This window comes from Trifolium pratense, linkage group LG6 (genome assembly GCF_020283565.1).
Source record: "Trifolium pratense cultivar HEN17-A07 linkage group LG6, ARS_RC_1.1, whole genome shotgun sequence".
Taxonomy (NCBI): domain Eukaryota; kingdom Viridiplantae; phylum Streptophyta; class Magnoliopsida; order Fabales; family Fabaceae; genus Trifolium; species Trifolium pratense.
Genome location: NC_060064.1, coordinates 18,144,857 through 18,160,100, shown reverse-complemented (window position 1 = coordinate 18,160,100; position 15,244 = coordinate 18,144,857). Strand labels below are relative to the sequence as shown.

Genomic DNA, 15,244 nt, shown 5'->3' with positions numbered 1-15,244 from the left:
GACTAAATACATTTATTTTTCAATGAACCTGACAAAAACTACTTTTGCTTACGTATGAGTAGGGGTGTACATGGGTTGGGCAAATCCGGTCGACCCGGACAAACCCACCCAATCCAACCCAAAAAAGTGGGTTGGGTCGGGCAAGTAGGTGGATATGGATTTCAAAAATGAAAAACCCATTAAAAAAATCGGGTTTCGGGTAAAACCGGACTCAACTCAAAAAACCCACTAACCCACTAGTGCTATGTTTCTTGAAATGTTTTTATGAAAATACTAAATTTTTTTTCATTTGATTATTAAATATTTTTATATTGAAAATGAGTTATACTATTTTTTACGAAAATAAAAAAGATTGAATAATTTTTATAAACAAATATGATAACTTTTCGCATTATTTTTTTAAAATTTTAAAAAATTGAATAATTTTCATAAACAAATATAGTGATTCATGGTTTAGTCATTTGATATTAAAAAACAACAAAAAAATCATTTGGATAACGCGCTATCCAGCCCGTAAATTAGTAGATTTACACAAAAAAATGGGTGATTATTTTTTATAGTGAAAAAAAGTTACCCTATTTTTCAAGAAGATACATTGATTGAGTTATTTTTTATGAGAAAATATGATGATTCAATATTTAGATATTTAATAAAAAAAATAGAAAAATAATTTGGGTAACCCACAACCCAATCCAACCCGGAAATTAGCGGATTTACCAAACCCGGCCCAATGTTATAACGGGTGGTTATTTTACTAAACCCAACCCGGAGTATCATATGTGATTTGGGTTTTGGTTTTGGCCAAACTCAACTCAATCTAGCCCACGTACACCTCTACGTATGAGGCCGGAGGGAGTATACTTTTGAACGACTTTTTTGAGAATATCAAAGAAAAATGAAAACTTACAAAATGACATGCATGATGGAGGTTCTATTCTATCCTTGGAATCTGTTCCCAACTGTTATTGGGACTCAATAATTTGACTAAATAGCATAAATCACTCGTAATATGACAACAACGAAATCTTCACAGAAATTTAAGTACATGTTTTTAAATTAAATAAGTCCTACTTCATCAATTTTAAAATGAAATCTCGTTTAAATTTTTAAAAATAAATTAAAAATACAATAAAGATGACAAAAACATATCACATTTACTTCATCCGTATCACAATATATGTCACTTTGTTACTTTTACACATATTAAAAAATATAATTAACGTTGTACTATGAAAAAAAGAAATTATGAGTTGGTTTACAAAATTGTCCTTCATTTATGGTATGAAAAAAAATAAATTGAAGAATTGAAAGAAGAGAGTGTAATAAATACTAGTTAAGGGTAGTAATAGAAAAAATAACGTTAAGTCCCCATGAACTTAGCTCAGTTGGTAGGGACATTGCACTATATGTGCAAGAGCTCGGGTTCGAACCCGGGACACTCCACTTATTCTCCTTTAAGGTGGATTTTCTAGCCACTTGACAAAAAAAAAAACATTAAATGTTTCATTGGTATTGTAAAACGACTTACAATTTGATACAATTTTTTTTTCTCAAAGCCACTTATAATTTAGTACGGAGGGAGTACTAAATTAATTATTTTAATTTTTTGAATGATATTTTGCAGGCATATTTAAAATATTATGACCATTTCTTTTACAATTTTTTTGAATTTTTAACATGATAAAAAAATATAAATATAAATAGGGTCTTGCTAACGAGTGTCCCGGGGCACTCTTTAAGCATTCCATTAAAAGAAACTTTTATTTAAAAAAATTAAACACTCCAATTTTCAATGCGTTGACTTTACGCATTTTCATAAAAATTCTATAAAAAACTTACTATTTAAGGGCTTAATAAAGAGTGCCCAGGGGGCACTATTTAGCATTTGCTATATAAATAAGTGCCAAAATATTAAGATAATAAAAAAATAGACCTATAAAGCTTTAAGAAATAGATCAGATATGAATACAAATATAGTTGGAGATCAATAAGCCAAAAACTTTAAGAAAGTCATTGTAAGGTCAGATTACATGAATAACACTTGTCAATTTTCTTCATAAGTTCCCTACCCGTCAGGCAGGATAGGGCGGGCCAAACTCCGACATGTCAGCTTAGTTATCCTCATCAAGCCACTTACCTAATGTCTAGCTTACCAACTGGTAGACGGTTCCTTTTCCCCAGATCAATGAAGAATAGTAAAACATGCGATTGATTGATAGAATAATATGGAATTGTAAATAATTTCTTTGTGTCTATACTACACGGATGCAGGTGATCAAATCTAGCTCTTTGTGAGTGGTGGAGAGTGATAAGCAAGTATCTTAGCAATGAGAAGGATGGTGGTAGACTGGGCTAACTTAGAAGATTTTCCTCTTAGTTTGGTTCTTGACAAGTTGGTAGAACACATCGATCATGTTAGGTTTGGTGAGAATATATAAAATCATACCGAAAACATTTTCATATAGAGGCGATGTTTACAAATTGGAACTGGACGCCCAGAGTGGAAGGCTTGTACAAATGAACAAGCTTGACAGTTTGGAAGACAACATTTTATTTGTCGGATATAATGGTCATTCATTTTCTGTGCCTGCCTCTTGTCTCTCCAAGTTCGAAAAGGATTCGATATTTTTTATCTGTGGCAGTTTCCTGGATGATTTAGGGATCGGAGTTTATAATGTGAAGGATGGAAGTTGTCGGAAACTATCCTTACCATTTTTAGTCGAGCGGATGTGTTTTTCTTGGGTTCTACCACAATTTCAGTGGGATTGACTCATCAGTTCATCTTTAAGTTAGGTATTTTAATTAAAGATCCATTCAGTTGTAGTTTATTCTTTTATGCTTGCTAAGTTTGGTTTCATCACTAGTTTGTTCTTTTCATGTGTACAGCCGATTCTTATCTGATTTTGATTGTAATGAGCCATCTGAAATGAAGTTGGAATCTGTAATTTGAAGGATGGAAGCTGTCGAAGACTATCTTTACCGCTTTCCTTCAATTTCAACGGGATCGATTCATCGATTCATATTTAAGTTAGGCCATGTTTAGTAACAACTTACTCTGTACCTTATAGTATAAGCACTTATGAACAAGTTCATTTTTATAACACAATAAAATAAAGTTATATTGTTTTTGTATAATCTATAAGTTGTTTCTATAAGCTACCATAGAGCTTAATTAAATATAAACCTTTGGTTTTTTACAAAATTAATGTTATGAAAATAGTTTATGCACATGACTGTTTTCATAGGTTCTCTTAAATAGTGCACAAATGTGTATGATTTTTTCTCTCAAAAAGCCAAATCTGGATGTGCTCTTTGCTCAAGTTCATGGCGTGACAATCTTGTTGAGGTCGAATTGAACTTAAGCAATGCGCATCTGCCATCTGATTGATAAATTATACACTAAACTATTTTCAATCCATGTAGATCGAATTAAAACTTCTGTTAATGGCAGGGAAATGAGAAGGTAGAAGAATGAATTAGGGTTTTTAAGAATGAATATGGGAATTTTAGAATAACCAAAAATCATTCATTTTCTTTCAATTTAAACCCTAAATAGTAAATACACATAAACAAGTGAGTTAACCTTCACACTTGCCATGTCAGCAATTTTGAAAGAGTAGAGTTGGGGACAAAAATGACTCTAAAATGATTAATTTGTGTTTTTGTTTGAATCAGGAACTGAATCAACAAGTGGCACTTTCAAAGACCTCACATGTATTGACTTAAAAAATTGCATCAATTTTTTTTTTTTGCCACGCATATGTACCTTCGGGTCATTCACTATACGATAAGATAAGAATTTTCACATCAATTTGCAGAGGAATCATACATTTGGTATATGTATTTTAAAAGGTATAGTTATGTTCCTAGTGACACAATCAAAGTGTGCATTCTGGTGAGTGGCAGATAGAGACGTAAATGTGGCCGGAAAACATGATAAGCGATTCCTTTTTAATAATCACAATGTTAAGAGTCACACATCGAGTATATCAAAGTGCTCAATGTGGTATTTAAGCCATGAGGCTCTCCCAAGTCCCACCTATTGGACTGGTATTTTGGATTGGACTCTTCCCATGTGCTTAAGTCCTAACATCTTTTGGGCACAAAGTAAGTTCTAGCTCCCGCCCCCTAACTAGATTTTCTCCATACACAAGAGTCAGAAATTGAACCTATGACCATTTGTATAATGTGAACACATAAAATTCATGTGGAAACAACTAAATCATGTGAGCTCCATCATTAGTGATACATAAAATTCACCCAATATTAAATAATTTACTAAAATTTCTCTAGAAATGGTTAGAGGAATGAAAATTTGGATCATGTACCCAAAAGAAAAAACAATAGAAAGAACAAACTGAAATATAACTGAATTAGAATCATGGCTAACTCTTTTTGTCAATGAATAAGTAATGTTGAAAAAAAAAATTGAATTACAATTCATCCATGAAGCTAAGAGAAAATATAATGAACACTGATTTGTGCTTTCCACATAAATTGCACAAGTTTTCCCATTTTTACCAATCATAACCTCAATGTCTTCTTTATATGAACAAGTTAGAAAACTGAATCTCTTTGAAAGGAATTTTACCTAAATTACACAGCTGTCAGTGGAATGAGAATTAGAGCTTCCAGAAGGTCTTAGTCAAAACTAGAATTTTTTCTCTGCCGTGTGAGTCGGGTTCTTTATCATAAATGGTTGCCTTCCATCTCACTGCATGAGCAATGCGAGCTACTTTGTCGATTACTTCAGGAGTGTCCCTTACCACAACAGTTCCCTCCGGCCGCAGTATTCGATCAATTTCCACCATCAAATCAACAATATTACATCTGCAGTGAAGTTGTGAAGCAATCAGGGTGTAGAAATCAACAATACTACAATATTACAATCTTGTAGGAAATTAATAGATTAACAGCTTAGGAAACCAGTTGTTAATCAGATTTGCAGTTTAAACAAGAAAAATACCTGCTTTTACCAGAAGCTGGATCCTTTATAAATGACTCAATGCTGGACGCGTGGATCAGATCATAAGTTCGAGGGTACGTTGAAAAAGGTTCACACCTGGGAACATAACCATACAGCTTAGATCCAAGAAAATACATCCATTACGAATTGAAATACATGCTCAGATGCACTACATAAATAAAAATTTGTCTATGTTCAGCACTTTTCATTTTGTAATGATTCCTACAAGATTCTCTCTCCTTTTCCACAGAAGACTCCTAAATAAAATTAAAAATTAAAAAAACTTAAAACTAAGTTACTTAGAGAAACGGTGATTTCAAAGTGGAGAAAAAAACTATTTACTTTTAACATATTCTGTGTAAAGCAGAAGCTGATTGAGATAATCTAGGTACCGTTTGGCCTCACTTTTTTTCTACTCTATATTTTTAAGGAGAAGGCAGGCCAAACATGATAGAAATTAAGCCCTTATTATAGTGAAAACAAGTCAAAATGGTGCGCACAAAGGTAGAAGCAACTGATAAGCAAGATGAAGTAGCTTAAATACCATTTTAATTTCTGGTCTAAGACAATTATCACTGCATGCACTACACAATTTTCCACAACATATCTTATTTTTTAATCATGCCAGCGAAGAAAAAAGGAAGTGTGCTTTGCCAATTATTATGATGTAGACCAAAAGATCACAACTCTAGTGATTATGGAAAATAACCCCTTTAAGAGAAGATGCATCGAACTTTAAGCAAAAACTCACCAATCATGATAGACCCCAATAAGGCCTCTGTCAAAGATCGCATCAAGAGTTGGTGGCTTTTGAGCTGGAACTACGTTCATTACCCACACAGGATCGGATTTTAAGGCGGCTGCAAAACCCCCATATAATGCATTCATGTCCATGACGTTGCGTATCGATGGAGTCCCCAACTTTATGTTTAGTGAATTCTTATAGTGCGCTACCCTCCCTACCCACAGCTTAGTGTCAACCTCATATTCATCAACACCGGTTTTCAGGAGAGTGGACCTCGAAGGTGCAGCAGTTAGCCTCTCTGGCCACTTGGGAATTGTTCCAACAGCATAATCTCCCTTGATAGACGACATGCTGCTTACACATTTCTTCAATTTGAAGTACCTGCAAAATGATCAAGTTAGTTTTGCAATTCAAAGTAATCAATAAGAGATATTTTAAGAATGTTAGAATTAGAATTCACTGGACAAGACACAAAGAGACGCAACTATAATAAAACAAAAAATTACTCAAACTAGCAAATGTATGCTGGAAATTACCAAGCCTGGCTTAGGTCATCAGAATCATCACATAACTCGAGACCAAATTCATTTCCGTTAGGAATACACGAATCTGCGGTTGGCTTCTTCCAGATTGCAGTGTTACCGTCTACAGTTATCTGTTCATAACACAAGGCTTTTGCCACAGCCTGGAGATCTGACCATTCTTTTTCCTGTTTAGCCCACCGAACAGGAGGACCGGAGATTACTAAATATCCACCAGGACGAAGTAATCTATCCACTTCAATGAAATAAGTTGCATCTGCGTGGTAAAGTTTCTGCATAAGGAAGTGATAGGCATATATAGAATATTTGAAGATATCCATAGGTGAGTTGTGATGCAGAACTTACTGTACGCTGTAAACGGGATCAAACATCGAGAACAATGAACTAAGTCAAATCCAAATGCAGGAAATGGGAGTCTTCGTGTTCCAAGCATAGCAACAAAAGCTGGTATTCCTCTTTCCAGAGCAAATTGTATCTGTGATTTATGTGAATCTCTTGGAGCAAAAGACATGGTTAAAATATTTTGAGCTAGTAAATATCCTCCAAAACTAGCAACCTGTAGAAAAACGGTATGCATTTGAATGTTAAACGGTGATAACTTCCTATGAAGCATAAACATAGACACGGACACTGGATAAATTCCGGTAAGGTCTAAACGGACAAGTTGAAAACATCGCTTACCCCACATCCCATGTCAAGTGCAGTCCTCAGAACACCTCCATTTATGGGAATGTATTGACCAAGTTTTTCAATATATTGCTCTGCTCCATCTGGAAACATTGTACCACCACCGGGAAATAAAAAGTGTTGACCTTCTCGTTTCATCCATCCCTGGTGACCTTTCCTGTCAGCAATCTTGTTGTGTGGCATGTTGCTATGCCATATCTACAAAAAAAAAAAAAAAAAAACAAATATATTATTAAAGTTTTTAGACAGATGGATAGATGAGTGACAAATATAAGTAACATTCCAAGAATAGATGGACCAATGGATTAATATCCTCTCTTATCATTCCATATGTCTATCACCTCTTTCTCAATATCAGTGCACTCCAAACTGAACTCTAATTTGGCTTCTCATTTAGTCTCATCACATTCTCACCTCATCTCATGTCAATTTCATCACAATGCAAACTAGATACCAATAACTTCAATCCCAAATACACATTCCTATCCCATTCTAAACTAAAAATCCGCAAAAACAGTCTCCTAAGCCCTTCACCAACCACAATAACTTCCTCCAAAATAAGCATAACAAGGCAGCACAGCCATAATAAAAGCAGTAAAGGTCCCTTTGGATTGGTAGTTTATTCTAAACTAAAAATCCGCAAAAAAGTCTCCTAAGTCCTTCACCCACCATAATAACTTCCTCCAAAATAAGCATAACAAGGCAGCACAGCCATAAGAAAACCACTAAGGGTCCATTTGGATTGGTAGTTTATAAAAAAAACATCTTATGAAGATACATTTTTTGTTAGTGACACCTTATGATTTAATATAAAAACTTATTTTAAGTGAAACCTTATTTTTCATAGGCTCATAAATAAGCTAATCCAAATGGGCCCTAAGTTAAAAATACAACAACCAGGGTTTTCTTTACTAGATGAACTCTGATAGATATATCAAAAGCCACCGCAATTTCCAGTGATGCATCATGTCTACCATTTGAATTTCACCATTTTTTCATCATTGCGGTAGCTTCTCAATTAAAATAACTTTGTTCTTCCTTTACAGAAAATCCCTATAAATTGATAAATATTTGTATTTAAGTACAACTCGCAAGAACTTCCGAAAAAATTGAGACAATCTAATTTCAACTTAAACAAAACTCAGATGCAGTATCGAATTATATATTCAACAGTATAAATATAACCATTCGGAAATTTGATGTCAAATAAATTTTTTAATCTGCATATGGGATATATAAGTTGTTACAGTAACAAAACAGTTTCTAAGGTTTGTCCTTTCTAGTTATACATTACCCAAGTTAGGAAGCTTTCACCCACACAGACATCATATACGACACTGACACCGACACTCAGACCTATAATAATTAGAGAAAATCGAAGTAATTGAATGTAATCGCATTTATTGGTATGATTGAAGTGTCGGTGCTACATACATAGTAACTAACAATATAATTAACGGTTAAAACTAACTAACAAACAAACATTTTCAAACTTTTTATAATTTTATGCACATCATAAACAAAACATTGAACAAACACCACACCTTATGCATGCTTTCTGGCCACCGAACCGGAACCCGGTACCCATTAGGCGGAGGAATCAAACAGAGGGCAGTCTCCTCGAGGGGAGGACAATGTCTCTCCCTATAGTAGTTCATCTCCCTACTCAGCTGACTATTCCGCCTTGGATCCTCACAAGGCATATGATCAACCTCACTCGCAGGACAAGCCTCAATAGTCCGGCCATTTGGCATCCCCTCCTCGATCTCCACCACAAGGCGAATGCGCTGTTGTGGATCAACGGTGGATGGACCAACTACCCTCCGGCCACCAAGGGTGGTGTAAAAAAGGACAAAGAAAAGAAAAAGTAAGGAGAAGAAGGCAATGGAAATGAGGTCAATGAGACGCCATTGACGGGTGTTTGTGCGCTTCCATGGTGGGAAATTGGGGTGACCCATTTTGAGGAAGAAAGTGGATCTGATTAATAAGCCATTTGGGTATTTGATTTTGATGTCAAAATCGGTTTTTTGATTGTGGGAATGAAAAGGGTGTTTATGAAATTCTGTGATGGAAATAAGAATGTGCAGTGGAGTTTATGATTTTAGTGTCAGTATGTATGTATGAATGTGTGTGTTTGTTGGTGAGTGTGACTCTTTTTTTGTGATTCTTCTTTTGTTATTAAGAAGTGTTGTTGCTGGTTTTCTTTTGGATGTGAGAATGTGACAGGACTTAAGAAGAATGAGATGTGAAAATGTGTGAATGGAGAGGAAGATGCAGGATCTGATTTTCTCATGATCTCGTTTTTATATTTTTAAAAAGTAGAATTTTTTATTATATCTTGTCAAAAAATAAATAAAAATTATTATATTTAGTATCTAGTATCTTAAGCACTGGTTAAGATTTTCTTTATTATTTTATATTGATAATTATGTTTTACATGTTTTTAAATGAGAGATTATGTTTTATATGTTATTTAAATGAGATAAGATGGGTTCCAGCGATGCAATGTAAGTTGGTTTAGTTGATAAGAAATTTGTTTATATCTTGTTAATGCGTGAATTTAACTCTGATTTTTTTTGTAATAAATGTAATATTCAAACATCCTTTTAGGATTGCTCAAGAGTAATATTCCTTAATAGCTTTATTGTATAGTTGTTGAAAAATTAATATCAAGACTCCTTGAAAATTGCAAATTTGTAATTTTCCTTTAGTTTTATTGATAGAGATTTGTAGTTAGGCCTGAGCACGGATCTGCGACCTGACTTAAAACCGATATAACCGACAAGTCATCGAAGCATCTAGTTGGGTGCGGATAGGGTCTCGGGTCAACAATTGCAAAAATTTGGACATGAATAGTTGTATAGGCCAAATGTGGGTCTCAAAAATTATATTTTTTCGTACCCGAAACCGACCAAACGATCGTTATATGCAAATTAATTTTTTCTCCTTCTCTCACTCTCTCGTATACTCTTCGCTTTGTTGATTTTATCCATCTTTGATATAAAAAGAGAAATATTATATTTTAGACTTAAATGCAGTTTTGGTCCCCTATTTACAATTTTTTAAGTTTTGATCCCCCTATTTCAATTTTTTTACTTTAAGTCTCCCACTTTAATTGGAAGTCAATTTTTAATAATGTAACAAGGTCAATTATGATGTGACAAATAATATGTAGATTTAACAATTACACAAGTAATTATTATTTTGCGTCAAAAAAAGTCACTATTATTTAATTCAATCTCAATAATGAATATATTACAAAATATTTAATGTATTATATAATATGTTCATTGAGGTAAATAACATTTTAGTGAATATAAATATTTTGTTAATATTTTTTTTAAAATTAAATAAAATAATAATGGCATGTGTACTTTGATTTATCTATGTCATTTATCTACATGATCATTGATTTGACAACATCATCAAAATTGACTCCAAATTGAAGTGGGGATCAAAAGTACGAAAAAAAATTGAAATAGACCACAATAGGAGACCAAAACTTCAAAAAATTGAAAATAGAGGACCAAAACTACATTTAAATCTTAAATTAAACGAGCATTATTAAAAAATTAAAAACACTCAATAATAATATGCTAATATAGTATCTCATACTAATAATAAAATAAATAAATAAATAAATAAATAAGTACCAAAGTTGTGCAATTTGATTCGGTTAAAAAAAAATCTGAAATCCGATCCGCACATTTTTCACATAGAGATCCAGAAAAATCCAACAATATGTTGTAAACTTTCTGAACACCTGCTGAAAACTAACACCAAATGCTAGAAGTACGCCATAATATGTTGTTGATGATCTGCACAAATGTACGTTTGCCGCCTTGACAATCAAGGAATATGTGAAGCAATATTCTTCTAACTTCAGTATAGAATCTTGATATATGTCAATGCCTATAAGAAAACCACAAAAAACCTTGGTCTAGTTATGATAAATTCAGGATCACAGTTTCCTACTTCTTGACCTATGAAGGCTTTCGTGCTTGATGATACTGGATCTCAGGAACATAGACTGAAGATCTCGATCAAATGCCCTTCCAGTTTCTAGAACCCTTTGAAAGGTGGCATTCCTTAGATCTGCATGTCGTGCATACAAGACCTTGCTGTGTGAATCAATCCGTGCCTGCAAGAACGTGATTAGATGCATAAGCAATACTTATCTGATGCCTACAATTTTAGAGACTAATAGCCATTTCGCTGTAAATTAAACTGGTTTGGGAAACAGAAAAGTGAGGAAACAAAGGAACCTGTATCTGATTATCAGTAATCAAAGTCTCGAGTTCTTTCTGAAGTCCCGCAACAGTTGTCTTGAATGCATTAGCCATCATGTTCAGATCAACAGACACAAATGGGAGTGTGTACTGGATGAGGGCTTTCTGACGGATTTGATCATAAAGTGCCTCGACATGTGAATGCAAATGTATGTCAAGCAACAAGTTTGATTTTAGGTTCCCTAAGTACTCCAGACACAATGCATAACGGCTGCAAAAAGGAAGAAAATATATTATTTAGAGGAGATATGAGCAAACAAACGATTAAAAAAGAGTTTGAATAATATGCCTTTATAAGTAGTGAAATAAACTCCTAAATCTTAAAAGAAGCCCAACCCCTTTTCACCAAAACAATACCATATAACATACTTCTTTGATAAAAATACAAATCAAATGGATGATGATTAAGATTGACAGTGACCTCTTCAACACTTTACCTAACTAACAAAAAATATTCCTGCAATATACATACTACATTCTTCAAATTATTACATGTAATGATTAATCCATGATTAATGAGATATATCCAGCTTCAATATTTTCACTCCAGGTTCAAGTAACAGCATTCTCCATAACCTCCAACACCACCACCTCTTAGTGACAAGAATAAGAGATTCCCACAATCACGTACATACAACATTGATAAATAATTCGTCAAAAAAAAAACTTGATAAAGATACATTAATAATCAATCATTAAAAATAAGCAACCCCAGACATCAATGTGGAGTTTTGATCTACAGTTCTACGATGCACTTGCTATAAATAAAGATATCCATAACACCAATAACACTGTCAATTTATTGCATCACATAACCAATGTCAAGTAATACCAGTCTCCATGTACACATTCCGATTCAATAATTTTAAATCGATGCTCATTTTCAAAGAAATAAAGTTAAGGTCATCATATATTATCGGAAACTACATAGCCTACACAGTCCAATTCCACCAGGGAAGGGGGGGGGGGGGGGGGGGGGGGGGGGGGGGGGTCTTGAATCTTGATAAATCTATTTATTTTCAATTCATTTAGGCAAGAAAACAGAAATGTGATGAGAGGAGATCACTCCCCAAAGAGAAAAAAGAAAGTGCAACAACTTGCCTTGAGTAAAAATCATTTATAAGTTCCCTTACTTCAGGCACTAACTCCAAGAAATTCCTGAAGACGGTATTGTCTATAACTTTGCTCTGCAAATAAAAGAAAATGAAATCAGAAGGGCAACATAATCAATGTCTCGCAATTGCCATTTACAAGCAGAATAAAAAACTGGAATACATGCCTTTAACTCTGCCCGATCAAACGTAGCAAGTGCACAAAGTCCTCCATACATTGCAACATCTTGAGATGAAATCACTTCATTGTAGTGACTCCCTAGTTCAGGGCTAGTCTCAATAAACTGAATTAGATAATGAAGACGGTCACCAACAAGTTATAAACAATAATGCGAACATTTTATCATTATTTAGTCAACAATAAACGATAGTGAATCCTCAAACTACTATTGAGGATTGTATATCACATGCAACAATTAATACGAGTGCTCATCTTTATTCAAACCACAAATAAAATGAAAATGATAGATTATGCAGATTACTGATTTTCAACAATGTGAAAGTCAGTATTCTTTCTTTTTGGTGTATTATAGTCATGCTCAATAATATCAAAATGACATAACTCATAATAAATAACAAATATGCTTTCTCGGCCAAATTGGGAATTAAGACATGAACCACCAATTCTACATACACCAACTCACATGTCAGAGATAAAACTCAAAAATGAACACATAAAAAAGTTTCAACCTGGTCCCTGACTCTTGGTCACTCATTAAATCCTCTCTGAGAATGATATGCCACCTCCATCCAGACAATAATTACCATTGCACAATATAATTCTACCAGAAGTAAGAACAAAACCAGTGCAGTAATACTTAATAAATGAGATCTCTTGAAGAATTGACATCATCGACATACTAAATTCAGAACAAGCTCGTGCTTAAATCAAGAAAAGTGCCATGCCAAAATCTTTTTTTTTTTAAAAAAAAAAAAAGGCATGCCATAATCATAATCAAGAACAAATTCACCCTGAAGCACCCCTGACCAAACTTTTACCAAGTAACTCGGTCTTTCATCGCCCCCATTTAATACGAAACTATTCTAAATATTAATGCAACATTCAGGAGGTTTCTCATGACTGCAATTCATCTCTGTAGTTAATCTAAACCAGTGTTATTGAATACTGGCCATGTCGGCGCCATAGCATATGGCAAATGCAGGATTTATTCAAAAAAGGCAGAAAAGGATGGGGGGGATTAAAACCCAACCCTAAAAAAATCAAGGTAATATATGATCTATTTATTTATGCATATTCTGTTTTCATATTTTTTGATATTTGCTTCAATTTGTTTAAATTATTATAATGAATTACGTTTTAAGTCTGTTTAAATTTGCCTGCTATGCGTCTGCCATAATAGGCTGTTACACCATATATGAGATGGATTAAAATAATGAGCTCTCGTAAAAAACTGCAATCACAATTGAAATACACAAATAGCATTAGCATAGAACATACCTTTCGAGCAGCAAGCTTGTACTTTTTGGCAAACAGATTTGACAACCCCGCAGCACAACGTAGCTTTGCAGTTGCTATCGTGTCAAGGGATTCCACCGACTGTTCTGCCTTGCTAACATAGCTGCTAATATGGGGAAACTGACCCATCTCAATGCTAACCAAAATCGCACTCATACACATATAAACAATGTGCTTCGATGTAGTGCAATAATCTCGGGTCCGAACGTAATTCTTAAAAGCATCCCCCAATTGACCATGAGCATAGTAAAAATCTCCAAAATCACTGTACCCCATTCTTATACTCTCTTTAATCAAGTTCGTCTGCACAAAACAATAAAATAAAGTCAAGACAAATAAAACATTACATATAATCTATAAAACTATGGCATATGTCTATAAGCTGAAAATGATTTATAAACATGTCATAAGTTTTTTCTCTAAGTTCTCGCAGACAATCTCACAAGTCCATGTCATTAGATAATCCTCAATATATCTCTATATCAATGTCTACATCACATTCAAATCAAACTCAACAAACTTTATTATTTATTTTTTTTGGCTTTCACCACCGGTTTATTCTGGTTCGGGGGGGTCAGTTCTGGCATCAAGTGGTTCCAGCCCGAGATCGCAGTTGTGGGGGATCCAACCGTGGTCCTCCCTACCAAGTTTAGCGTCAATCACTACTGAACCAACTAACGATGGGTAAACTCAACAAACTTTAATAAACACAAAAAAAAAAAATCAATAATATTCAAAAACACATGTTATGTATTGCACAATGAATTTAAACCTAAAACGATAAAAAACAAGAAAACCTAAAATTGATAAATGGACAATTATAGAAGAATATATATATATATATATACCCTATAGGAAGTAAGCTCAGCATCGAGCTTCTCCTTCTTGAGGTCTGCTTTTTTCACAATGGCATCACACCAAGCCTCGTCTAAGGTATAATTGGATCCCAAACGGCCATTAATCTTCTTAACAACTTCCCTCATGAGGATCGTGTCCTCTCCCTTCTTGATTTCGTCGAAAGCCATACGAAGCGCCTCCAACTGCATCGTCAAGTTGTCGCCGCAGTTAGAGGCAATGAAGAGGAGTCGGGAGATCCTAGTGCGACCGGAGTAGAGGTTAATGTATGCCTCGATGTCGAGTTGGTCAGCGCTTATGATCTGACGGTGTGTGCTGTTGTCGTCGTCGGCGCCATTGGCGTAGATTTCGTCGACATTGAGAGCGGAGGTATCTTCATCGGTGTCCATGCGTGATGAGGGAAGAAACCCTAACGGAGGAAGTGAGTGTTACGGTGGCGAGAAGTGGGTTTGTTTGCTGTGATTTATGAACACAATGCTTGGCTTGGCTTAACAAAATACTCCGTCGGGTTTTGCTCTAACTAACAACTAAATTAATATTCCGTAAAAATAATATATATTATAAAAATATT

At 34.4% G+C, this 15,244-nt stretch overlaps 2 protein-coding genes across 2 annotated transcripts; both read right to left on the bottom strand.

The window, feature by feature from the left end:
- Positions 1–4,346: 4,346 nt before the first annotated feature.
- LOC123892535 (probable pectin methyltransferase QUA3) lies at positions 4,347–9,239 on the bottom strand. The gene is made up of 7 exons (XM_045942345.1): positions 8,485–9,239; positions 6,935–7,138; positions 6,599–6,809; positions 6,248–6,509; positions 5,718–6,092; positions 4,967–5,062; positions 4,347–4,830 (listed from the first exon to the last, which is right to left on the bottom strand). The coding sequence occupies exons 1-7, from the start codon at positions 8,896–8,898 to the stop codon at positions 4,623–4,625; spliced, it is 1,770 nt and encodes a 589-aa protein (XP_045798301.1). The 5' UTR covers positions 8,899–9,239; the 3' UTR covers positions 4,347–4,622.
- A 1,320-nt stretch (positions 9,240–10,559) lies between these two features.
- LOC123893159 (COP9 signalosome complex subunit 1-like) lies at positions 10,560–15,182 on the bottom strand. Its single transcript, XM_045943081.1, has 6 exons — positions 14,667–15,182; positions 13,801–14,121; positions 12,509–12,625; positions 12,331–12,416; positions 11,206–11,440; positions 10,560–11,081 (listed from the first exon to the last, which is right to left on the bottom strand). Exons 1-6 carry the CDS (start codon positions 15,060–15,062, stop codon positions 10,902–10,904), a joined length of 1,335 nt encoding a protein of 444 aa, XP_045799037.1. The 5' UTR covers positions 15,063–15,182; the 3' UTR covers positions 10,560–10,901.
- Positions 15,183–15,244: the final 62 nt, after the last annotated feature.